General features: G+C 40.1%; 1 protein-coding gene across 6 annotated transcripts in view; it reads left to right on the plus strand.

Annotated features, from left to right (window-relative positions):
- The window catches only part of LOC124171785 (plexin-B), a 615,725-nt gene that overhangs the window by 552,470 nt on the left and 35,763 nt on the right, over positions 1 to 27,492 (plus strand). For 3 of the 6 annotated variants that reach the window (XM_046551100.1, XM_046551104.1, XM_046551102.1), the window contains exons 7-13: positions 19,675 to 20,067; positions 20,327 to 20,563; positions 22,422 to 22,679; positions 22,834 to 23,082; positions 23,170 to 23,586; positions 23,952 to 24,251; positions 24,807 to 25,227. In XM_046551100.1, coding sequence (XP_046407056.1) covers positions 19,675 to 20,067; positions 20,327 to 20,563; positions 22,422 to 22,679; positions 22,834 to 23,082; positions 23,170 to 23,586; positions 23,952 to 24,251; positions 24,807 to 25,227 — 2,275 coding nt within the window. The remainder of the gene's footprint in view (positions 1 to 19,674; positions 20,068 to 20,326; positions 20,564 to 22,421; positions 22,680 to 22,833; positions 23,083 to 23,169; positions 23,587 to 23,951; positions 24,252 to 24,806; positions 25,228 to 27,492) is intronic. The other 3 variants (XM_046551101.1, XM_046551103.1, XM_046551105.1) reach the window with 1 other exon arrangement.

Genomic DNA, 27,492 nt, shown 5'->3' on the forward strand with positions numbered 1-27,492 from the left:
TGCAACAAGCCTCGAAGGGGCTAACGAAGAGCGCGCTGCGTGTGCTCTTTTGTTTTTGTTCGCATAGTGCATTTCTTCGTATCCTTCGTGACGCGGAGACTGTCGGCGATTGTTCTTCCCTTACGTGTCCTTTTGATTATTTTTCAATTACGTTCCAGCCCGCGATTTCGCTTACCATGCTGAGAAAATTGTGCGTCCTGATACAGAAACCACCTCCGTAATATCTACTTTGCATGTGAACATTTGATTTCGGGTTGATGGCAGCCGGAGTTCACCGTGCGTAGCTGAACAGGCAGACGGTTATCTTGTGTACCCCTTTCTCCTCGACTTTGAGATCTTCATTTTTCGTAGTGTGGTGTAAGGTAGTGGATAAGTGGGTGGAGCTTTTTGCAATTCATCGGAAGGTCCTAGGTTCGACTCCCGTGCATTAAAAAAATCATCGAAGTGTGAGTTGTGCGAGGGAAATTAATATGCCTGAATATTAATAAAAATACTTTTTACCGCCAGCTTATTTCATTAAGTGTTAATATTTGAGAACGGGTTGGGAGGAGCGAAAAATTTAGTTGACGGCTTGGGCGGTGGGAGGGGGAAGGGGTTGCACTTACCCCCCGATTCATGAAATATTTCGGTAAATTATTGTACCGACTACTTTTGTTGTCGGAATGGGAACCGTTTATGTAGAAAAGGAACACATTACGCATTAGAAGAATTTAAAAAGTCCTTTTTAACAAAACTGCTGTTGCTTTACTATTTAAACAAAAGCTTCATCGCCACAACTGGCAACGTGACACCCCAGGGGCGGCGATGAAAACCTGCACCCCCCTGAAAAATTTTTGCCGGCGACCATAGTTGATGGTGACAAATACAGTAACGATAGACATCAAGGGCTTAACTTCCAATCTGATGACTGCTGTTTTTGAGGTACTCTTTTCACGTGATTGCTGAGATTACAAAAGATGAATGATCCGGAGGGAATTCGATGCGGTCCCTAATCCACGTTTTTTGTCTATAGATTTATGTGGATGTCATCGCCCTAGAGATCGCCGTTGAATCTAGTCCTTGTCGTTTGCACCTAATATCCCTTATCTCGTCTACTTAAGCACTGGAGATTTTCATCATCGCCCATTTTCTGGTCTTTTCTTGGATCGCCATTGTTCTATTAAGCCAAGCAGTTAGAGAAAGAATTATAAAAAGTCGAGACTCGGAATAAGTATCGTAGTACTTTACTGTAGACTTTGGTCGATGTCGCTTTGCCGGGAAAATTTCAGAAGGCTCTTCCTGTAAGCGCTCTATTCTCTTAATAATTTGCCGAGGTTGGCTTGCATGAAGTTGGATCGTGGCCGTCGGATCGTGCGCGCGACCAGTGCCATCGACATGTCTCGCTCCCATCTTAATCACGGTTATTGACCAAGTTTTAAGAACGAGGACGGATACTAAAAGGGTACCCGAGGTAATAATTCGTTTAGGGCGGGGGAGGAGCAGTTTTATGAGCGAGTTTTTCACCTCGAATCCAATAAGACTTGTCGCGCTCGCACGGCTCTATGGGATGTCTGTCCACTTCGGATGTTTCTCGAGCAGCCTGTTAGAGGGTCACAATGACCGGCGGTCGCCATGATAATTTTAAATCCGCTGCGGGTAAGTTCACGTTTGACGTGTCAATAGCCTAGGGCGGGCTAGGTGAATAGATTATTCATCTTATTGATTTTATGCGTTCTGTTCTTCCTTTGAAGTGAGCATTCCTTTAGGAGAGGGGGTAACACTATTGCTGACTTTGGTGACAAGTGGCAAGGGAGAGTCACAGCATTGCTGACCTCAGGCGGGAAGGCTTCGAGGAAGTGGTCGAGTTGAGCGCTGCCTTGGCTTTACGCTCGAAGGAATTATTCTCCGAAACACTTAATGCCCCGTTAGTACTTATTGTTACACATACTAATAATAATTTTCTAATCGACACTAATAAATGTAATTTACCAATAAACTCTTCTACGTTCTCTAATAGTACGATTTCTTATAGTAATCATGCGACATGGGGACAGAAAAACTTCAAAAACACCTTCAAATGTATGAAGCAAGTATAACGAATGGAGATATCTAGTTTAAGAAAGTGGGTGAGGGCGAAGGAGGGGTTTGACCAATGATTAATTTTGCTTGCATGGGGGATGGGTCGAAAATGGCCAAAAATGTTCTCTCACAATGCTTGAGTATAGCTAGTATAACGAATAAGTGTATGTTTTGAGTAAGTTTTTCTCACATTTTTCACGTTTTTTAATCAATTGCATTGAGGGTAAGAATCCCGTAAAACCTCAACATAGGCATGCCTATGTGATAAGTCCACGTATCATTTGAAGTACTACCTTCAATTTTAGGCTAAATTATAGCGTATGTCAGGGACGTGCAATTGTATGATGAATAAATAGAACAAAAGATTTTTTATTAAAGGAGCCGTATGTCAGGTTATAGAGCAGAAAACATACTCGAGCACAATCGAAACATGTGATGCATGAATTCTTGACAAAATCTTTGGCTACGTCACAGGGTAAGCGGTTTCCCATTTTTGTGGAATTAAACATTTTTTCGTCACGAGAAGTGTCTGGTCAGAATTAATTCGGATTAGGGAGATGAAAGTGTGATTCGGATTAAAATCTCATTTTAGTGTGGTTAAATCACTCAGCAAAAATTCGGGGAGCCTAATTCGAGCCTAGGGCGGGCTAGGTGAATAGATTATTCATCTTATTGATTTAATACGTTCTGTTCTTCCTTTGAAGTGATTATTTTAGCGACGGAAATAATTTCACAATGTATAGACAGCGAGATGATTTGTGTTTTTTTTTCCTTGCGAGTGCTCCAAAATTCTCTCTTCGCTGCTGATATTTCTACTCAATTCGAAACCAAATTCGTTTGCATAGAAAATGAGTCAGTTAGGGATTGGGATAAGTTGAAGAAATTGTTGAGTACTAGTGAGTAATAGTTTCTTGTCTATTTCTGTGGAAATTTTATGGGTTTTGGTAAAGATTAAAGGTTTTAGTATTTACCTATCAGTTATGGAAATTTTTAGTATTTTATTTCTGTAAGTTCTGAAACTGGTTTTCGGTGTCAACACGGTAACATACAGAACAGTGTAGATATACTTTTTAGTCGACCTGGAAAACGTAATATATTATTTTCTGAGGGGGCATTGAGCACGCTGAAAGTAATTCATCGCTCAAATTTCTCTCATTTTCTGCCTAGGGTTTGGCTGGAGTAAATGCGCAGAACTGTCGTTGTAAGTGAGCAGTAGGAGTATTATTACTGTGTGGCGGCACGAGGTTTGGTGCCCAGGTGCACATTTTGCTCTTTCGCGGCAAAATTCACCGTGGAGGAAGATGCCTCTCCAGCTTAATTGGTTGGAGTAGCGGGCGCCAAATCCAGGGATCTGGGTCCTAATCTCCGTCCATGCGAATGATTTTTTAATCCTGGGAGTAATTTAAGTCTTTCTCGACGAATCGGTGTGCTGCACCCAGAGGGGAAAGGCATTAGGACAAGAGTGAAGCGCAAGCGTGACATTATCCCGCTCTTAGCGAAAGATGTCTCGAGGACGTGGGCTTAGCGTCGTGTCTGACGGACGGAGTAATGTCCTTGAAGCGTCCTGCCCTCGCCATTCAATCAGGGATCAGTCCCAGCGAGTTTAGAATATCCGCCCATGTCGAGAGCTTTATCCGCATTCTACGATTGGATTATCATTACACTGAGCCACCTTTTGAGAGACGCCAGCCCTGAATCCGCTAAGGTTCGTAAGTTAAAAATGTGCATGCAGTCTAAATACCAGATTAATACAAAAATCACTTACTTTGATAGTTGATACCTTGATTCATAAGTGAGGAGATGGCGGAATACAAATGATGAAAGTGAGTAGGTACTTGCCCTTAAAAATGGGAGGAGAGTATTTTGGCTGATATGCCACCACTAAACCCAGGCGTAGCTTCCGTCCTCGCTTACGCTAACGTTCCAAGTTCTTCACATTCCAAGCTGCCATGATCATGCTAGTTTACCCCTTTTTTACCATGGGGAGTAATTTCCATAGTCGAGGGTCAGTCTGTGGGATTTATTTTCACTATGTCTAGTGAAAAAATGTAAAATATTAGGGAAGGTGGAACGATTCTTTTTTGTTCTTCTTTCCTCTTATTTTTGGCCCGACGAGTGTGGAAGTCAGTTAATATGCAGTTGTGCGTCTTTTAAATATAACTTTTATGGTAAATAACAAATGAAGAAACACTTTTTAAAAAAACATGTGAAAATCATTATTGAATGGCCTGGCGTGAGGACTGTGCATAAGCATTTGGCAAACCTAGTCACACGAGAGGCAGAGAAGGAAGGATGAGCCCGCAATTGGAAGAGAAAGAGCTCCGAAGTGACCTTAGGGGAGAAGTATGTGTGTTCATTGTTTATACTCGGTCTAATTCTGCTCATTAGGCCGTGAACTTTCTCTGCGCTGGAAGGCGATGTGAAGTGCGCCCAAAGCCTCGCCAAGTTATGCGTGTTCCTGAGAAACCAATCGCGTGGTTAAACGAGTTAATCCGCGCTCATGAGACTTATGCCCTGATGATCAAATTACATTTGAAACACCAAGCACCTGAAGTGTTTTGCTTGCATACGAAGTTCCTTCGAGTGCTTGGCACACTATGAAATTCCTCGCGGCGCAAGAGAGTTGCCCGTCGCCATTTTGTCGCTAGAACTGCGAGAGGAGAAAATGACCCATTGAAATTTTTAATTCATATTTTTCGCTCATCTTGCTCAAGATTATGAGTTAGCTTTTTAAAATTTTCATGAAAATGTACTTATACATAATATCCGTTTTTCCACTGCTACGGTCTGTTTAAACATATCGAAAATTGGTTGAGCTGTAACATCTTTCTTTCTTTTCATAACATTCTTTTTATCCTTAGCTAATTTGTTCCCGTACCAGATGTATCTCGGTGTCAACTCTCGTTTTTAATAAAAAAATGTGAAAACTGTGAGAAATAACTGACGCAGAAGGATCATGTCAGGAAAACTGAAAACGACTCTCTCCTTAAGATGAACACGGATTGCCTACCTGTTGTTGACCTGTGAAGCTAAACTAGGTCACGGCCACTTTTAAGCCTAAATGAAGCACAGCCTACACTGAGGGATCCAAATATCTTTCATTTCTGTCAAAAATTGTAAAACTAAGCAGCAACGTGAAAGCACAGTCGTGAAAAGATAGGAAAGATGGCGATGTCTGCTGCATTTTCTGTATTAAATTCAGTTGTGAATTTATCGTATTTAATCTGTTAGTGATTTTTTCCAATTTCTCGCAAACTAAACCTCGGTTTATAATTTCTTTACGTTCCCATTGCTATTCATTTAACCATGAGTTAAGTGTTTCTATCGTCTCTCAATGGATTTCTAGTAAAAATTATTATTCGCTCTTGCAATGGCCTGTGGACCGAAATTTTGACCAGAATGTAGAAATTTGTGGCTCGTGAAATAAAGAGGGCGAAATGAATGTGTTTGGAGCTGTTGAACGCCAAAGACCATAGGAAGCTCATGTTCTCGCCAGCGCGCAATGTGTGTTTTCCCTGCAAGTGTTTTTCCTTCCACGAAAAAGTTTCAGTCGCTCTAATTTATACTTGGTCGACATTTTTTGGCCCCCGTCGTTCATTTTTTCGTGGGGCTTATCAATATTTGTCTTCGTTTGTGGTGGAGTTGTGTTTCGGCTGCATTCCGGTCTCGTGTGTGCGGAGGGGCCATCAGCAACAGTCTATGAATGTGTTCACTCGTTGGAGCTGCTTTGTGAAAGCGAGCCTTACTCGGTAGCCATCTGCAGTACTTCTCATTGTAACCTTCTACTCTTGTGACACATGGAAATTCACTTTAGTAAACGCTCTTGTTTCCTGGATTATTTTTCTTCCCCCATTTGCAAATGGTATTTGAAAACCACTGATTTGCCGTTTCTATTCTAGTCCGGATGGGATGAAGATCACTTTGTGGAAAAGTGCCACATTCTATTCTGCTCTGCTGTTCCCCGAAGAGAAAGCCTAATACTGTAGATTATAATGCCTCTTCTGTGTTGTGTATGTTTTATTGGTCGACAGGAATTGGCATTATTGTTATGGACGCTAAAGGTTTAGTAGTAAGCTGGGGAGAGGTGTACCAGCGGCATGTCGTCTGGGGGATGAGATTGAGCCACGGCGTGGCGCCTCTACCGCGGCAAAAGTGGCCTTTCTTTCGAGTTCTCAATAAGATGGGCGCAGGAAATATTCCTCTTCGATCCTTGACTTAACTCCTGGCTTACCGTTTTGCCGCCGTAATAAACTAATTGCACATGCAATGAAAAAGGAGATTTTAAGGAGGAAACGTGAGAATAGGCTCGAGGCATTCGAGATGTGTTCCATGTTAAAAACCATGAGATTGTCAGAGAGAACTAAGAAGCAGATTTGGATTTAGTACCAAGAAAAATTAACTTGGTTTATTTACAGTAACTTTTTATCTCCATTTACAATTCTGAAAAGGAACTGGTTACATTTAGTAGTGCATTTATTTACTAGTACTTCTTGTTAAACTATTTGAGCGTGTTCTAAAAGTTCAATGTGCAATGATGTAATTTTGCTGCTTTTTAATTGTCTTAAAACCGCGGATGCAAATGTTTTCATTTTTTCTCACCGTAGTCAACAGTTTTTTACTCTAGCCAGCGTCGTATTGGACCAATTGGCCAATTTTCAGTAACCAATGAGGACCAATGGGTACTAGCATTACGTTAGAAATTTTCAGAATTTTTTTATTAAGTTGTAACTAAATGTAATTGATGTTTTCCATGGTGTAATTTTTCAGTCAGTTTTTAAATTCCAGTTTTGGCTTTATCAACTGGGTGAAACTACCAAATTGCACTTTAATTTTTAATATTTACCAGTAGACCAACCAATAAATCCGAAGATATTTATCAAAAGATAGGTAAGGCTGAATATTTTGGTAACTCGTAGCCATATCAAAATAAAACGGTCGATTATTAAAACTATTCGACGGATGTCTGTGTCCACCCGGTAAAAAAGAAAGAGGGAGGATAGATGGCGTGGGGAATCTCGACGGAACTCGCACCGGAGATGCAAATGGGAAAACTCGGGATGCGAGGAGAGTGGAAGGACAAAAAACTCGGGGGGGGGGGGGGCGGCAGATACACCCCGGGAGTGCAATTCCCAGTGGCGATGCGTCAATCTGGCCTGTGGTAACAAGCCAGCCAACCCGCTGCCTTCCCGCGGGAATCCTCCAATGGAAACCTTCCCCTCTCCACCCTCCGCGTCAAAATAACAGCCAACTCCGACTGCGGCAATATATGGGATCCCATCATACCGTCCGGGTTGCACCCTTCGTTTCCCTCCGCGAGCATGGAGATTCTACTTGGCGTCGGCGGAAATAGGTAACCGATTTATAAAGCACACTTATTCTCCGAGGCAACGACGGAATTCGGTTAGAACAAAATTTCTGCGAAATATCAGATCGCCACCGGCAGGAATTCGGGAGAGCGGGCTCTCTATTCTATTGAAAAAAAATGACCTAGATTAAAGAAAAAATCGAATATCCCGCGTGCGGAAGCCAAGCCGTGTTTGATATGAACAATAGTTCCCCTAAATGAGGGAGTTCTTGCTAGTATTCATATTAAAGGCTTCCATATTTTTCGAACCGTTTACCCTCACTTCCACCGTTTATGGTAATTTTATAGTTTTAAATGGTTCTCTGTCAACGCTTGATGCGTCAAACTTTTTATTGCCTCTCCCCGCAGCGCGAAAGGAATCGCGTTTCTCCATTCCATTCATCAGGTTCACCGTGTGGAATCGACAAAGCATTTAATTGCTGGCTAAATTTCTGAATTCCCTCGTCCAATCGGAAAGCTAGTCAGGAACTCGTAAACTGGTAGAATGAGCTTTTACTGAATAAACTAGCTGGCGCAACACTTTCAAGTGGGAAAAGGTTCCAGTAGTCAGAACCACCGCCATCTCCCGTCCGTGTCACGCACTCAGTGCTTCGCACGCTAAAGCTGGTTGGGGTAATTGAGGGTCGAGCTCCTTCTGGAATAAGCCTAAGGTGAATTTTGGTCGGAGGACCAGTTCGTGGGTCACCTCGCATATCGAGAATATTTATTTGAGGGTGTATTTGGGCTAATGCTGACGCCTGGTTTCTCTCCTACCTTCCTCCCCTGTCCTTCCATGTGACTCGAAGCTGTCGGTCGCCTTTTTCAAACACCAAACCTCCATTGTCGATCAGTTGCCAAGCGCTTTAGCGCCTTTGGCAGCCCCTCGTCAACCATTGTTAATGCTATTTCAACGGTCTAGGGGATTGCACTTGGAAAATGTTTGCGAATCACTCCCGCTTCTATCCCTTCCCAACTAAGAGTTGTCTCTTCGTTTCACAGTAAGGCCTACTTCCTTTCATTCTGTCTAAAAATCTTATTCTCATTTCATTCCTCTCCCTCGTTTACCCAGCATTCTACCCTCTAACACCGTTTTCAACATCCCCTCCCCGCTCCTCCATCCAAACCCGCTGTCCCCTCCCTATCTCATCCAAAAGTCCCCACTCCTCTTCCCTCCATGTCCAGCACTTTCTCGCTCCTTTCCCTCTCCATAGCCGTCGTAATTTTATTGCAGAAATCATTATTGGGGCAATCTGGAGGTAGGGGGGGCAAGGGGTCCACTCCCCCCCCCCCCTTCCCCCTGAAATGAGTGAAACAAAGCAAATATGAAGTACGTATTCTGAATTATTTAAATATATTTTACGAGATGCGTGGTATTCAGTGATAGTCTCAGTGTTCGGAGGAATCGTCAATTGAATACATCAGGGGCATAGGCGAGGATCTAGTTGGCTGCCTCGAACTCCAAAGGACGCCCTGGGAAACCCAAACACTCTGGTTCGAAAATTCACTTGCAAGGCTAATTTCAGAAAATTACAGGTAAATACTATGTAAAAATTTTTAATTAATCTCATCATATCACTCACAGAGTGAATTCTATAGCAGAGTAGTTTTATTGGAGCTCAGAAGCACTTCCGGAAACCATGCGAAGAAATCGGAAGCACGGCAATGATGCCCTCATTTGTTGCTCTTCGGCCCCTCAATTACAGCATACCACCTTAGTACATATTATGTATTCACTCAAGTACATAATTGGGGCGCACTAGCAAAACGGAACGTACCTACGTACCACCGAAGCGCTGATATACCGATGCGGCCGTCTAACAAGAACTGTAATTGGAACTGCTATGGGAGTAAAAATCCAGAACTGCATGATAGAAAAACTGAATGCAAATAACAGGGTACAGACGAAGGATGCATTAATTGATACGAGCCTTGCATTGATCTTGGCCCTCCCAGTCTGTCGCTGCGTACTGAGGCGGCAGTTCGTAGAACTGTATTACTCCCCCGATCCGCTTGCATGTTTTTCGTGTTGTTTTTTCTTTTTCTCTCCGTGTGGGAGGGAAGGGTGCTTCCACTTCCTGCGATGCGTGCCCGAACGTGTGTCGGCCTCTTCAAAGGCCCTCTTTGCCTCAACGACTGCCAAAAAACATCCTCACACACCGCTCGGTTTCGCTCTCCTTGCGCCAGATGGCTCTCATTTGTCAGGTCCCGGCGCCAATTGTTGGCGCCATCGGCCCCCACTCTCTAAACCCCCCTTTCCAGCTCTCCTGCGGTCACGATTATTGTCGCCTTTCATTTTTTCCATAAACGTATCGAATGGTGTGCCGAGGATCCGATCAACGCCAGCGCTCTGGCGCCAGTCGTTGTTTCCTCTGTTTGTACGTAATGTGCAAGGGTGCACGTCATGTCGTCGTTTCTGTGTGAGACCGTGGGCATCATGTTCCACCTCGGCCGCTGGTGTCGCTTCACTGATGGGCTGCATTGTTTGATGGAGTGGAGGAGGCAAGTTATATAGTGATAGAGTACATAATTGATTTTGATGTTGGTGATGGAACGCTTCGCCGTATTGACTGCTGGAGCAATTAAGAATCTTTCTGATCGACGCGTAAAAGATCATATTAGAACCCAACTATATTTCCAGACCCGAGAGAAACGATAAATTAAGAGATGTTTTGTGGAATAGATAGGTATAGGAATTCGTTTTACCCTCGAACAATAATGGGCTTACCTAAATAAAAGCTAGGCCTATGCTTATTTCATTTTTATTTTGTGAACGGCTGGTGTCCCCTGCCTGTTGAGACTGCTCGCGGGGTAGTATGTAAATGCAGATGAATATTTCCGTTTTTTAATGCCAAGTTTTGCTAACCGTTCATTTTTAATTCCTTTCCGTGGTGTTAGTCACTGTGTCATACAGAGCTGTCGCGGAGGTTTGTTATACTCGAAAGTTCGTATTTTGTGATTCTCCTGATTTGCTGGGCCAATTGCGAAACAGGTTTTCGGTCAGTTCATCAGCTGCGTTCAGTTGGAATAGGTGTATGATGTAAGATGGGGTCCCGCTTACCTGGTGCTCAAATGATGCATTGAGTGTCTCCATGACAATGTTTTAAACCGATAATATTCACCGCCATTTCATTTGGCATAGGTATACGAATTCACGTTGATCAATTTCTCGGCAGGTGTTAAGGTAAGTTTCATGGTCAACGGTTCTGCATAAAGGCAAGGGTGAGGTTACTGCGCCGTCATGGGCGTACCCAGCGAGGGGCAGGAGGGGGCAGCTGCCCCTCCAGAAGCAAAAATCGCAAATGTCTTTAAGGAAAATAATATTTTTTAAAGCAAATAATTTTTAAAACTAATGAACAGCAGTTAGTTTCCTTAAAATGTTTGTTTCATCCGCCTTTTCCATGCTTAAATGTTACCCATAACTTGAACAACTATTGCCCCGTTCACACTGCCATTATTCTCAACCAGCGTAAGATGACGTCAGAACTATCGTGCGTTCACACTTACCATGGTTAGACACTGGCGACATCTGATGAGTGGTAAAGTAAGTGCAAGTGAAAAATGAATCTACGAGAGCGAATAACCTGTTGGAAGGAAATAGAGAATGTGCAGGGAAAGGTTCTTGTGTTAATTGCAATGATTTTCAACGTATGTGCATATTATGAGCTGCTTATGAATTAAAAATTGCATTCCAGCGTCGACAATCATTGTTCCTTGCTACGTAGAAGGTAATTCACATGTGTCCGTCCAACTAATCATTTCATCGATAGTGTGGCTTGCATTCTTCTACTGCTCTATTCAATACGAATAAAAGCGAATATTAGTGATAATTAGGTTGATATCAACAACATATAATACTACTTGCCCTTGATTCGGATGTGTTGACAAATCATTGATGTAGGTGAAGAAAATCGAGGACCTAATCTTGAGACATGAGAACTTGTGATTTGGGATGGAGATTCACTTTTCGCTGCATTACATTCTTATAGCAATTATAATTGTTTTCTGATTTTGACAAAGGACATGATCCAATCTGATGCTAAACCGTAAATTAAAACTCTTTCACAAATGTGGACGAATAACTTGCAGAAATGTGACGATTGTTGAAATTTAACTTATGAAATAAGAGAGATAACGTGGTATTTTTTGCGATATGTAGTATCACCCAACGTTTCTAAATTTATTTTCTATAGTTATATCTGACTAGCCGTTAGCCTGATATTTTATATTGATATGGGAAGAACTTTTGTTCTAGGATGAACATAAGTGATCTTTTTTAAACTGGGACAAAGAACTCTTACCAAAACATTAAAATTATTGTGACCTTCGGATTTTCATTATGGTAGTTTCGCACACTTTACTTAATTCTAGCAAAATATTTATATCGATTATTCAATCTGTCCGTAACAATACAATACGAGCTAATAGCTAATTCACTACGAACTATATAGTATATCGCATAACTTAAATCAGGTTTAAAATCTGATAATATGCAACAAATTACAGAATGAATCTATAACACTTTCCTTAGAATTAATTCTGACGAATATAATTCTACAATAACGGCCGTCTCCTCTTCGAATGCTTTATTTTCTGTTTTCTTTCCCCCTATCCCACTTCGTTGCTGCTTCGCCTTCTTCTTTTTCTAACCAGCTTTTAACCAACTTGCGTTCACACACGCATGAACTACCGCCAACCATGGTCGGAAAACGGTGGTCAGAATCCCAACCACGGTTAACGGGAACTTGCGTTTACACCTCGTTTTGTAACCATGGTCGGGGCTAACCGGCGTAAAAAGAACGTAGTGTGAACGGGGCATATGGCTTGCCCCCCCCCCCCCCTCCTATTTTTGATCCTGGGTACGCCCTTGTTTGCCGTGAGATCAATTTTATATAAAAATGGTCAATATGTATCAATTATTTTTTACATTCAATTGAATCGTAATTTTTAAATTGAAATGTAATTCTTCACTTGAAAAACCTGTATGCTCAACGCTTTATTCACACTACGTTCTTTTTACGCCGTTCAGCCCCGACCATGGTTACAAAACGAGGTGTGAACGCAAGTTACCGTTAACCGTGGTTGGGATTCTGACCACCGTTTTCCGAACATGGTTGGCGGTAGTTTATGCGTGTGCAGTGGCGGCTGGTGGTAATTTATCTAGGGTGTGCATTAGAGCAGATATAGGATGATTTAATTATATTATGTTAATACTAATTCATGAGCATCATATTTCGTCGTAATAGAATACATAGCAAGCAAAACATATCACTGGTATATTCTACCCTTAAAATTGCATGAACAGAAATAATACCAGCATGCATAAAAATAATTATTCTAAACACACCTTTACAAGTGACGGTAGGTGAAATTCATTCTCCTTTCCTTACACCCTATGAGGAAGTAGTAAGGAAAACGGCCATACAGATGACTCTGTAGACGGACTAGGATCATGGGCGCAGGTAGCGTAGGTGGCGGCTACACCACTACACTACCTGCGAGTCACACACCAAAAATATGCGCGTGCGCACTCGCATCGTTTTGAGTCTGCTCCCATCACCCATTTGAACTGTACATACCCCCCCCCCCCCCCCCCCCCCCCCCCCCGCTTACTTCGTCCCGCCAGAGCACCCTCAAGCCAAGGTGCGTATAATAGGCACCTTGCCCTATTATACGCACCTTGCCCTCAAGCGATCGCATAGACCGAAAATGCGCCCGGCGCGATGCCACGGGATCGCACACTTGTAGAGCGGTGAATTCGAAAAGGAGATAGCTGTAGCGTTCGGAGCTTCATGTTTCTTGCATATGGAGACAGGATTTTTATCCTTCTCGTTGCAAAGGGATAGTTTTCTTTTAAAATTCATTCATCTTTGGGTGTGCACTTGCTAACGTGCGTATACGCACGCGCCGCCACTGTGCGTGTGTGAACGCAAGTTGGTTAAAAGCTGGTTAGAAAAAGAATAAGACGAAGCAGCATCAAGGTGGGATAGGAGGAATGAAAACAGAAAGTAAAGCATTCGGAGAGGAGACGGCCGTTATCGTTGAAATATATTCGTCAGAATTAATTCTAAGGAAAGTGTTATGTATTCATTCCGTAATTTGTTGTATATTATGAGATTTTAAACCTGTTATTTAAGTTATGCGATATACTATAGTTCGTAGTGAATTAGCCATTAGCTCGCATTGTATTGTTACGGACGTATTGAGTATTCTCTATAAATATTTTGCTAGAATTATGTAAAATGTGCGAAACTACGTTAATAGAAATCCGATGGTCACAATGATTTTAATGTTTTGGTAAGTTCTTTGTCCCAATTTGAAACAGATGACTTATGTTCATCCTTGAACAAAAGTTCCTCGCATATCAATATAAAATATCATGTTGTCTGCTAGTTAGATATAACTAGAGAAAATAAAGTTCGTAGCGTCGGGTGATACTACATATTACAAAAAATACCACGTCCTCTCTCTTATTTCATAAGTTTAATTTCGACAATCCAGTCACATTTCTGCAAGTTATTCGTCCACCATTTAATTGAAGTAAAATAGTTATAATTTGCGGTAAAGCATCAGATTGAATCATGTCCTTTGTCAAAATCAGAAAACAATAATTGCTAAGACAGTAATGCAGCAACAAGTGTTTCTCAATCCCAAATCACCACTAGTAAGGCTCAAGATTAGGTCCTCATTTCTTCTCCAACATCAATGATTTGTCAACACAACCGAATCAAAGGGCAAATAGTAGTATGTGTTGTTCATACCAACCTAATTATCACTAATTGGCGCTTTCATTCGTATTCAATAGAGCAGTAGAAAAATGCAAACCACGGTATCGATGAAATGATTAGTTGGACGGACACATCTGAATTAACTTCTACTTAGCAAGGAACAATGCTCGACGATGCTGGAATGCAATATTTAATTCATAATCAGCTCATAATATACACATACGTTGAAAATCATTGCAATTAACACAAGAACATTTCCCCGCACATTCTCTATTTCCTTCCAACAGGTTATTCGCTCTCGTAGATTCATTTTTCACTTGGAATTACTTTACCACTCATCAGATATCGCCAGTGTCTAACCATGGTAACAGTGAACGCGCGTTGGTTCTGACGTCATGTTACGCTGGCGGGCCTAAGAATGATGGTTATGTGAACGGGGCATTAAAAACAAACATCAGGGCTTCCACCAGTGGCGGCGTGTGCATATACGCATGTTAGCAACTGCACACCCAAAGATGAATGAATTATAGAAGATAACTATTCCTTTATAACGAAAAGGATAAAAATCCTGTCTACTTATGGATGTGTTATGAAGCTCCGAACGCTGCAGCTATCTCCTTGGCGAATTCACCGCTCTGTTAAGTGAGCGATCCCGTGGTATCGCGCCGGCCGCAAATTCGGTCTATGCACGCACGCAACGTATTTCACTTTCTCTATGGTATCTGTTGTTAGTTCCATAGATCTTTTATACAGAAAACTTATACTTTCTTTTATACTTTCCTATATGAAAGATCTATGGTTAGTTCCCAGCCAAAGGCTGCGATTAGGCATGGGCAAAAAATACCGGTATTCGGTAGTACCGAGTACTATTTTTTTTCTACTTCGGTAGTACCGGCCAGTATTTTTTTAGTGGTACTACCGGAGTACCGGTACTAGAAATACCGGTATTTCGACGGCGCTGCCATCTTGTGCGTTATAAATCAACTACCTACCCAGCTACTTAAACAGTTGAATGTTGATAATATATCAATCTTTCCGGTTGTTAATATATTTAGTTATTTTAATAGTTAATTGTTAGTATTTACAACCTCCTTGGCCATTTCCAAGAAAGAAACACCAATTCACATTGGCTTTCAGCAAGAAGTGTTTATTTAATTAATGAAATGGATATTTTTCTAGTAATCATAACAAGAGACAAGAAAATGTAGATGCAGACGTATGCAATTTGTGCACAACTTGTATTTAAGCACACATTAAAAATAATACCATCTGTTTATTTTAATTTAAACTGATGGTATAAGCACTGATACAGTTGATCAACGTCGGAAGAGACTGAAAAATAGCGATGCTATCATGCTATAGGCATTTCTATCAAGCTTAATCTTGTTTACAATAGTTATCAACTTTTTAAAGTATTAACAACGTTCATCCGTTTCTCGTTTTTTAATTACAGCCAATCAAGTGAACCACCAAAAGACGACCAAATTAATTTTACTTCTTAATTATTAAGATGTGTCCTCCTTCATTAGTTTCTTTCTTGTTTTCTCATCATTTAACGGTACTTCTACAAAACTGTGAGTTCGAGACAAGTGTTATCATTATTGATATAGACGATATTTATTTACTCAAATAAGGCAAGAAAAGTCAAAGTGATCGAACTCCACATATGTATTTCTTTCTCTGAAATATATGGAACAGCGACCTACACGTCAAATTTTATTCGATCGCAGTATTTTAGCCATAACTAACACCGATTCTTGTCGTGTAAAATCATAAAATTAAATGTCTTAACGTCTGATTAAATGTCTAACGTTAAAAATTAAATGTCAGACGAGCTTTTTCTAGGTTATCACAGACTGACAATGTAAGCTCTGTGAATAAGAAGACTTTTCATCATAAGTTCTCGGCAGAAGACGTTCTAATGTTGGTCTCGAGTCCGACAAAAAAACCGGTGGCTTTATGAAAACAAGTCATCTGATAGAGTTCCCGTGAGAACTTCACACTTCATATACCCCAGGTAAACAACAAAATTCAATGGTATGCACCAAAATCATTGCCTTTAAAAACTTCATCGCTATCACCCTTCTCACTATTAAAGAATCTAGCCTCCGTCTATTTTTCCGATAAATTTTCGTAAAAAAATCCAGTTAATGATTTTTTCAGTGTATTCTTTCTGTATGTTACGCTAATTTGCCGAAATACCGGATAATTAGGGTAAGACAAGCGTTAAATCTCAACTTTTTAACATATTTTATTAATTAGGAAAGTACCGGCATACCGGTATTTTTTCGCCGGTACTACTTACCGGGAGAGTACTATTATTGCTTTTTAATACTCATCACTAAAATACCGGTACTTTTTAAGTAGGGGAGACCGGGGCACGTTGGCCATAGGAGCAGGATGGCCCAGTCGAGTTAATTCATACAATAGACACTGAATCATGCTAGGAATCTATCAGAAGGTTGGTAGCACACTTCCCCTTTCTCCACAACACCATTATGACTGGCGGAGCAGTTTTTGATAAGTTGTAGCGATTAATTTTATTTACGCGTGTTTCAGTAAAATTCGACTCCTAGGTTAAATGTGTGTTATTTAAGTTTTGATCAATTTGGGCCCAATAGTTGACTACTATAATTAAAGCTCATAGTTTAAGGATAGCGTCTGCGTGGTATACAATCTAAATTGCTTCAGTGAGTTTAGTAACGAATAGAAAATATTGTAAACATGCCGATGGGGCAGGTTGGCCCAGCGACGGGGCACGTTGGCCACCCGGGCCAACATGCCACGTCCTATGCATTCCTTCGTCAAAAATGGCCTAATTTTGAATAGACGGTCACTTACATCATGAAATGAGTTATCATTCAGGTGTAAATGACTTAATATTTTTTCAAGTCGATTACAATGCATTCTTGCCAACAAGAGTGTGGGGAAGTCCCTTTTGTTAAGTTTTGTTACCTTTTTGGACCAACACATACGTTTATTAGGGTATTTATCGTAGTATGACATTAGTATTACATGTTATATTACCCGACTTTATCATGTCATACGTTCCTCCTTCTCCAAAGTTAGATTTACATTTTTCTGGTTAGCATATATGTCACTGTTAATGCAAATGTGCTTAAGCAGTTCGTCCGAGAAAAATAAAAGAAGTCGAGTGGACTTACGCATTTTTTTGCCTCTTCAGTAGGAAGAATTGGATTACAATTTAAATTGATCTCGAAAGCTGGATTACCCCTTCCTCACTTACATGGATTATTTTCTGTTACATTTGAGGGTAAGCTTGCATCAATAGTCAACTCCAGAGATTCCGCTGGGTCTGTGATTAGTCGTCTTTGGGAGCGTTGGGTTTCGTCTGAACTGATTAGACACAAAGACTCAATTAAATTCACAGAGGCTACTAAAATATAAGCGCAGTGGTGAAGACAGACATTTATTTGAACGTAACATAGTATCACAATGTAACGCATGTCAACTGGAGCAAAAAAAAAATAAAATACGTGCGTCCGATATAGGAAGATGAAGATTCGTTGTGCCTTAAGTGTGCCTTTTTCGACGGTCAGCCTGGAGCACAATGTATTTAGTGCACAAATTGCGAGCGTTGTGCTCATTAGACATGTGTGAACAATGAAATCCGCTAACTCTTACGCAAGAGCAATAATTGTGCTGATCCTTTGCATCTGGACAGTCACAAAAGTCAAGTGGTTTGTATTAGCACGCCAGAAATCCTAATAATTTAAAGCTTTCCCGTTGTTTTAGTATAATGGTTACATTAATTGAAATATATTTCTTAATAACTATTAGTTTTATTTTGATTTCCAAAAATCATACTAGTTCAGGTTATCAAAAAATACATGGGCCAACGTGCCCCAGCCGCTGGGCCAACTTACCCCGATGTAGGGGCAGATTGGCCCACCTGTCATATGCCCAGTATTTATTTATTTTTGTGAATTTATAACTCATATATTCAAGTTTAATTATTGCCATCCATATTTAGAAAGACTGTTCTATAATTTAGCAATAATTTCATAAAGTTAACTATGCAAAAAAAAAATTTTTAAATGTAAAAAAATTGGGCCAACGTGCCCCGGTCTCCCCTACCGCCCATGTCTAGCTGCGATCGCTTGAGGGTGCTCGGGCGGGACGAGGTAAGCGGAAGGCATGCGCTCTTCAAATGTTTAAAATCAAGTTGCCCAGCTTTGAGCGCTTGGTATTTTCGTAGATTTCGTTCCATTAACTTCGAATTTTGATGTATGAAAGCCAAATCTATTATTAACAGTTTTTAGAAAACAAATTGACGAAAATTGACAGATTTGATTTAATAAACGCAAGAAAGAGGATTTTTTCAACCCTTAAACGTGTTAAAACATTCTTACGTAGCCAGATGGACGAGTACAGGCTCACTGCTTTGGCGATGTTGTCAATTGAAAATATTTCCAGGATGCTATCGAAGGTTTCAATGACAAGGTGATAGACAGGTTCGCTCGGAAGAAGGAAAGGAGAATGAATTTCACCTACCGTCACTTGTAAAGGTGTGGTTAGAAGTAGTTAGTTAGTTTTCAGTAGCATGCTTTAATTATATTATGTTAATACTAATCCATTTCTGTTCATGCAATTTTAAGGGTAGACTGTACCAGTGGTATGTCTTGCATGCTATGTATTCTATTACGACGAAATATGATGCTCATGGATTAGTATTAACATAATATAATTAAATCATCCTGTATCTGCTCTAATGCAAACCCTGGATAAATGACTACCAGCCGCCACTGGCTTGCACTGATCTGTAAGATATGGAAAAATCATGGAATTTCATCAATGCAGAAATATTGTTGAATCGTCTGGGAATTCAACTGAAATGCCTGGAAAATTCTACTCTCTATACTGTTGTACATCCAAAATTATTCTCGCCCTGTAATGTCTATGTCTGTACTCTATGATGTAATGATGCCTGTAGTGCATATTTTTTTCTTGATACTGCACTGCATAATTCTATTTTTCTACGGCTTCTCGGTTTTCTTTATATTTTTTATAGAAACAATATATTGTGGTTGAATGGAGATGTAAAATTTATTTTGATGTTAATGCTACTGCTTTGGCCCCTGGACAATCCACATGGTCTATGCATCCCTCAGATCCAGACATGCCCTTGGCGATTCATCAAGGAGGTGACCAACTGCAACTAAATAATGTGTGGTTTACTTCGATGACAAGATATATAGTTCTTAAATCAGGGCTCTAAAGAAAATACTTCAAATTATGTGTCATGGGATATACTTATATGTAGCTGGGGGTAGCTTTTTCGTACTATGGAAAGAAATGAAACTGAATGGTTTCTTAACCACTTGGTTTATTTGACATTGGCTGATTTCAGTATATTATCTACATTATTGAGAGGTTAATTAACTAAAAAATTAAGAAAAATAAAATAGATTAGGTTCTATGAAATGTTCACTTTCACTCCTCAAAGGACTACCTTTTATAAATATAATTACTGTGGCTGTATGTAGAAATATGGTTGACATGGTGTTTATTGTTTGTCCTCTGCAGGTCCAACTGACCATTAAGACACTACCTGATCTTCCATCCGGGGCCAAGTATCGTTGTGTATTTGGTGGTGCTGAGCCCATTGATGCTGCCGTGACCGTGACTGGCTTATCCTGCCCCACTCCTCCTGTTTCATCCCGTCCAGGAATACCAGAGGACAAGGATCATGTCCTGGTTCCATTATCCGTCCGTTCCTCGGAAACCAACAAGGATTTTGTCAGCAGAAACTTTGCCTTCTTCGACTGTGCCCGCCATGTCACCTGTATGGATTGCGTCAAGTCTCAGTGGGCATGCAACTGGTGTGTTTATGAGAACAAGTGTGCCTATAACACAAGCTCCTGCCAAAGGACCGTTATCAGTGGAGAAAATGTGAGAACCCTTCATATGCTACAGCAGGTAACTGAATGTATCTGGAATAACCCATAGTCACCATACTCTCTTGTGTACCCCATCTCGATTCTCATTCAGCTCCACCTCAGATGCCTAAACTTTTTGCTCCTTTTCTTGCTGAATTAGTTGTTTATTCCATGTAAAAGTAATGTTGGTTCAATGATTGATTTTGGCTTTATTGATTGCCATCTCTGGGACCATCCCCTGAGATAATATGCAGCTGATAATGATTTAACTGATGTTTCGATTTCTGTTTACTTTGCAGAATCCTTCCCACTTAGTCACTCATGGCGCAAATTTCTGCCCTCGATTCCGCCTGCCACAGGAGAGCATACTTCTCCCAAATAACGTTCCAAAGGAAATTATTTTGGATGTGGAGAACCTTCCTCATCCTCAGGCTGGTCATACTGGATTCCAGTGCATAGTCAACATTGAGGGTGCAAAAATGATGGTACCAGCCAGGGTTGAAGCCAATAGATTTGTTATTTGTGACAAGACCACAGTAAGTTGAGGGCGAAGATGAGTATACATTAGCATCTCCCAAAGTGGGAGGACAGGTCTTGCGCTGAGTGATCAAAGTCTATAATTTATATGAAAATCCTGAATTTATGTCTAAATCTATGATCGCAGTGTTGTGTTGCTGCAATATTTTTGATAAAATCTTTCAGTAGGTATTAAGAGTTCTGATTTGCCACCTTAGAAAATTAATTTTCTGTTTTATTTATGTATGTTTTACAGTTCTTCAGTTTTTAAACATGCAGTCATTAAAAGTATGTTCTGAAGAAAATTACTTTCATATTGAGTTACCTTATGAACTTTGGTATTATTTTTTCGTTACTTTTCTTGTGTGATATGCATTGTATCAGTGGTATTCACTCATTCACTCTAGTAATCTGCAAAAATATATTGTAGAATTTTTCAATGGGTGCAAAATTATGACTATATATTAAAGCCTCTTTGATGTGGACTAATTTATTAGCCAATAAAGTGACAATTTTAGGACCAAGCTGCTATTAATGCAGTAAGTGGGAAATTAGTTGGCCTATTTTCCATGCACATGGTATTCTTTGGATAAAAATTTTCCTTTTTCCATGCCTATCTAAAATTATATTGAATGTGTTTTTAGGAGTTTCTTATGTTGACCACAGGTTATCATATGGCTAAACTTTGAGCAAAGTTATCTGTGAAGCTACACAATGCCAGAGTCCACTGTAGTCTCCAAGTCATATGTTGCTGTGGTTAAAAGAGAGGAAAATCATTATAATTTCAACATTTTAGTGATTATATTACCCAGTTAACTAGTATTGTATGTTGACTGGTACCATGACTTAACTGATTAATTTGTGAACAGAAAAAAATATATTTATATTAATTTTGGGGATAGATGGATCCAGTATTTTTTTTGGATCCGGATTGGATCCTTGATTTCAGATGTCAGATGTTTTCAGATACAAATGCATTTTGAATTGCTTGTTATAAAATGTTGGGTGTCGTGTTTGGTCTCATTGTTTTATTAAACTGATGTGTGTGATCCAATTGCCAAAAGCTGTTGTTAGACATAATTGGATCCAATAGGTCACTAACCTAGCAGTAGGCATCTAGAAACAGGGAGCATTGAAGCAAGTAGGTCAAAAAGGGACAGTTAGTAAAACGAGGGAGGGATGAAACGTATTAATATGTTCAAGTGTAACTTGAAATTTTCCTTCAAAGCTAATGACTTATGGTCTGTGTGGTTTTGGAGAAGAGAAAAAGTCAGAGGCATGGACTGTAGTTACTATCACACTATGCTGAGCTTCCCCCAGTGGTTTTTCAATCCCTTGGGAAGATTCACACTATGTGCCTGTCATATTTTGCCCTGAAATAGTCAATGGCTGAAATTGTGTTGCATATCCCCTGTGAGAGCTTTTCAATGAAATGTTTCATGAGTAGGACAAGCATCGCAATGGATTGGTGCATGAAAAGAGAGAATCGGAACTCTTTCCACATTTTAGGAACCATTAATTTAAAATTTCTTATTCAGATTTGATGTCTTCAGCCAAATTGGATTCGATTTCATTATCAAGTGAAGTGCAATATCTGTGGATATTTGGATCTGATGTATCTGATTCGACCATTCCTAATTACTTTACCACCTATTGAGAAATCAGTATTCCTAATGATAATATTTATTACTGTATGAATCACTTTCCAGCTCCTCGGAAAGATTTTTCAATTCTGATTATGTCATTAGTAAAGGTGAATATTTGCATGTGGTGCATTGTTAATACTGCTGAAGTGATGTAATATTACAGAGAAAATTAAAATTCATTATTTCACTCAGTCATGATTAAATTCCCTTTTTATTTCCATTTGTTTTACAGTACTCATATGAAGCTAATACTGGGGAATACCAGGCTAGTGTCACCATTGTGTGGAATAGGAATCATCACGTTGACACAATCAATGTTTTCTTGTACAAATGTGACATCCTTGGGTCTCATCGAGAGCATCCTGATTGCTCCCTCTGTGTCACTCGCAATGCCAAATACCAGTGCACCTGGTGTGCCAACACCTGCAGCTACAGTGAAAGTTGTTTGCAGACAGCAGTGAATGAGTGTCCTAAACCTCGGATTGATATGGTAATTCTGGACTTCCCTAATGCTTTTTTGCTTTTTACCTATGACACAAGTAAAATCAAAAATTGATGTAGTTATAGTTTAGTAGTGAATAGCTATTTGATTCACATAATGAAATGCAAGCCTTATTTGTATATTTCTGTCTTTATTTTCATAGATCAAGCCATTAATTGGGCCAATTGAAGGTGGTACACTAGTTACAATTGAGGGCAGCAACTTGGGATTGAAAGAGGAAGATGTCAAAGGAAAAATTAGCATTGGGAACACTCCTTGTGAGTTGATCCATTACCAGGTGTCAGTTCGCATTGTGTGCCGCACGGGACCGTCAGATGGGGAGCATAAAGCTGCTGTAATTGTTGGAAATGAAGCTGGTTACACTGAATCTGCAGTACATTTCAGCTATAAGGTAAATATTTAATGATTATTCTTCGGGTGGTTTAATAGTGTAAAAGCCTCATTTATGATCTCTAACTCTCTCCTCTTTGAATTGCAGGATATTAAATTGGAAGGTGTGTATCCACCATTTGGACCCCAGAGTGGTGGGACTCAATTAGCAATCACTGGGCAGTACATGAATATTGGAAGCAGTATTGCTGCGTACTTGGATGAGTTACCATGCCACGTTAACACCACGCAAGCTTCCAGCAGTCGTATCACATGCATCACATCGCGGAGTTCTGGGCCAATGACAATTCAAATGCTGACCCTCGTCATTGATGGCGCTAACCGCACCTTGAAAGGAAATCCCTTCAATTACACTGTGGATCCAACTATACTGGAAATCAAACCTCTGAAAAGTTTTGCGTCTGGTGGAAGAATGATCACAGTTCATGGAACCAACCTGGACACCATTCAGAAACCTGAAATGCTTGTATTCCTGAAAGACGAGCCCAACACAATCAACAAAACAGTATGTGCACAGAATTTCAGTTATTCTTTTTTTGTCTGAGCCATCTCTAATTTATGTGGAATCTTATTGGCTAGTTGCCACTGTCCTTAAAGTAATCTCAGAGCCTAAGAATATTTGTCCTGAAACATTCTGATTGTTTTTACTCTCCCAGAAAAAAGTTTCAAACTGAGATTCATGCTGGAAATATTGCTTATAAAGCATCGTAATAACTTGAAAATATCTTTTCATAAAGGTTTCATTGTGAAATATTTACTCCGGTAAACATTTCAGGAAAAATAATGGAATTTTCAATCCACTCGTTACTCCAGTATTAACCGTGTTTTAGTCTTTAATCTTCTATGTTTTTGTTTCATTACATCTTGCAGGTATGCACTGTATTAAATCAAGCTCAGATGGAGTGCCCATCTCCTCCTGTTAACCACAGGTATCTGTTGAATTCCAAAACTCAACGCTCCCTCAGGAAGACTTCACGCTCCTTGCAGTTATACCAGGAGTCTGGCTTATCATTGCGGATAGGATTCCTCATGGATAACGTTGAAGCTGTGAAGGATCTGGAAAAGCATTTCCAGAGCTTAAGGTCTATGTTAACATATGTTGACGACCCAAAGTTTTTCCAGTTCCCTAACCTCATAAAGCTCTACAAAGGTGATACATTGGTGATTGAGGTAAGAACTAGGATGGAGCCTTTTTGATATTCATGATGAATTATGCTTATTAGGAAACTATAGTTGTACATTTGGAACACTTCAAAGTATGAGGAATATTTTTATTTTTTACTGGCTCATGCTTATAGTTGTTAATAGTTGGTATACTGGAAAATGATTTTACCCACACACATGCTTTAAATTCAAATGTCAGTCAGTCTTTTCTTATTTTCCTTTTTAATTAACAATATTTTAAGTTTCGTCTGGAAGAAAATTTTCATCCAATTGCCTTCACTTTTCTCAAATTCAGTTTGTCATCAAAATTTCCATTGTAGTATCTTATTGAGCCTCAAGAAACACCCCATTTCTTTCAGATTGAAAACGATTATCTTTGCTTGGCTTAAAAAGAGGCTTTGGAATTCTGTGTCTTTGTTTGCTTCTCGTGGACAAAAATATTCCCTCCAGACGGAAGTGACATTCATTCGTTATTTATTCATTATTGATTTATCATTCAAGTATAACTGATTATGGTGTTAATCTTGTCCTGAAATGCAATTTTCTTGTTTCCTTCAAAAGGGGGAGAATCTGAATCTTGCCAGTGATGAATCGGATGTTAATGTGACGATAGGGCAAAAGCCTTGCAATGTGACGTCACTGGCAATGACCCAACTGGTGTGCACGCCTCCAGACGCTCAGCCATCCGGAACGGATGAAAATGGTGTGATGACTGACTCAAATCTTCCCCTGGTTGTAGTACGAGTTGGCAGAAGTTTACGATTCCCTATTGGATACTTGAGATATGAAGTCATGAAGCCATATGCATTTCCTCCTGAAGCAATTGCTGGCATTGCGGCAGGAACCTTTCTCCTGGTTTTCTTATTTGTGATAGTTCTCATTGTTTACCGCCGCAAATCAACCCAAGCTGAGCGAGAGTACAAGAGAATCCAAATTCAAATGGACACACTCGAGAGCAATGTTAGATCTGAATGCAAACAAGGTGAGCACTTGAAAATGTTCTATAGAAACATTTATTTTCATTCTATTTTGTTTGCATACCCAGTGAGGGTTCAGTTTTTTGTGTGTTTGAAGAGAGGTGTTGTAGGATGTGATATCAAGCACGAGCTCCTCTTGGGAAGTGGGTTTTTCTCCCTTGTAAAATGTCTTTCCTACATTTTTCAGAGTCACTGAATCAGAAAAAATGAGCTTTGCCTCCTACCAAAAGACATGGAGTGGAAATAAGTTTGGGCCATGAGTGTCTACTATTTTTTAGGCATCATTCATAACTGGCAGCATGTTTGAATTTTGATCAGTTTGTCAACAGATAGGTTTTGAGTTAGTCCTGGCAAGTCAACTGTTGATGTCTCACCTTCAGACCAGATCCAACGTTGAGGTTAAAGATAAATCCTATAAATCCTATTTTCCATTAATATATACATTTATCATTTAAGTAGTAGAGAAGATGAAGCAAAGAGATAAGAGCACAAACACATGACGTTGACACAGCAGTGGTGTGGAAATGGAATGATGGCCAAAAACACTTGCAAAAATTTCACCTTCACCAGGAATTGAACCACATACTTTTTGCTTTCCTAGCAGATGCTCAGGCCACCAAGTTTCCAAGATTACTCTTATCACCAGTATTTTTGGTGGGGGAGTCATCCCACCAATTCCCCCCACATGTAGCCCAATGTGTGGGCCAAGAGATGGCTCTGTGCATGGTTCCGGTCACCAGGAAAGAAATGCTCAGAAGAGGAAATGAAAGATTGACACACTCACAGAGGCAGTAGGATAAATATAGTCGATGCATTTTGGGGAATGCCAATCCCAACAAGAAGAAATTAACCATTCTGGTTACATTGATACAAAATTCTCATTCACCAAGGTCGCCATAAGCAAAAATACAAATATATATACAAATAGAAGATGAAGCAAAGAGATAGGAAAACTTACACATGACATTGATGCAGCAGTGGTGTGGAGATGGAATGATGGCCAAAATTACATGGAAAATTTTCAGCTTGACCAGGAAGCAAACTAAAATGCATGTGCTATACTTATCCTGCTGTGTACGTGTGTCAGTATTTCATTTCATATCCTCTACTGTATGAATTTCTTCCTTGGTGGCATGAGCCATGTCCGGAGACATCTCGTGGCCAACACAATGGGCTACATCTGGAGGGAATGGGTTGCATAAACCACTTGTATTAAGAGCAAGGATGAGTCGGTTCTTAAATTTTTTGGTTCTTGGTACTGGTCCGGTTCTCCCCCATCGGTTCTCCGTTCTTGATACTCGGTTCCAAGGATGAACTCTTATTATATGAATTAATAGCAAATTTAAATGAACAACCACAATCGGTAAATGAAAATAATTTCACTAAAGATGTAAATTAGCAGGAAAGCTCTGTAAAAAAAAACTCAAGATTGTCTCCATAACTTAATTTGTAGAGCAAAAAAGTTTAAATAACACATTGTTAAAGAATGCATGATTGACCAATATGTCACATTACATCAGGCAGCCGCAGCTTCTTTCTCCAGGTTTTGATTTCAAAAATTCAACATTTTTACCCTAACTATTCTTTTTTTGGCAGAAATATTGCCTGCGGTACTGAACAGGTGTTCACTAATAACTGTAGCAGTTGATGTTGATTTCAAAGGGCTGTGCAGAATATGCTTGGAGCACAGTTTACACACTGCTTAGATAGTTAGTATAGCATCAGGATCAATAGTGAAACTCCCCCAACATTTGACGGCATCATCCGTTAATTCATAGGCATGGGGGCATGTGCCCCCCCCCCCCCCCTAGACCCTTAAAAAATATGCAAGATTTTTAATATGGTCTCATTATCATTGCATTCATTTTGCATTACAGGGTACCTTGTGCCCCCCCCCCCCCCCCCCCCCCCAGAAAGAAATCCTGGATCTGCCCCTGCGTTAATTTGTTGTAACTTGTGAGTCAGTTCAAAATATATTCTGTATTCTGCAATGCAGCTTAAATTGTTACTTTAACCCTTTCACTGACGTTCAATCTCCAAAAACCTTCTCCTCACATGCGGCAAAAATGTTAAAATGCGTTTCATTGGGCCATGGAGCAGGTACTTCCAGGATGGGCAGCAAGCATAAAGTCAGCTCATTTAAAGGTGGCCTAAGCGGCCATGGCTACGCAAATGTTACAATGCTGGCAAGAGCAACAAACTGATAAACCCTTAAATGCGCACATCAGCCAGCAATTCTCAAAAGAAAAAAATGTGGATGCCATGCAATC

This window comes from Ischnura elegans, chromosome X (assembly GCF_921293095.1).
Source record: "Ischnura elegans chromosome X, ioIscEleg1.1, whole genome shotgun sequence".
Taxonomy (NCBI): Eukaryota; Metazoa; Arthropoda; class Insecta; order Odonata; family Coenagrionidae; genus Ischnura; species Ischnura elegans.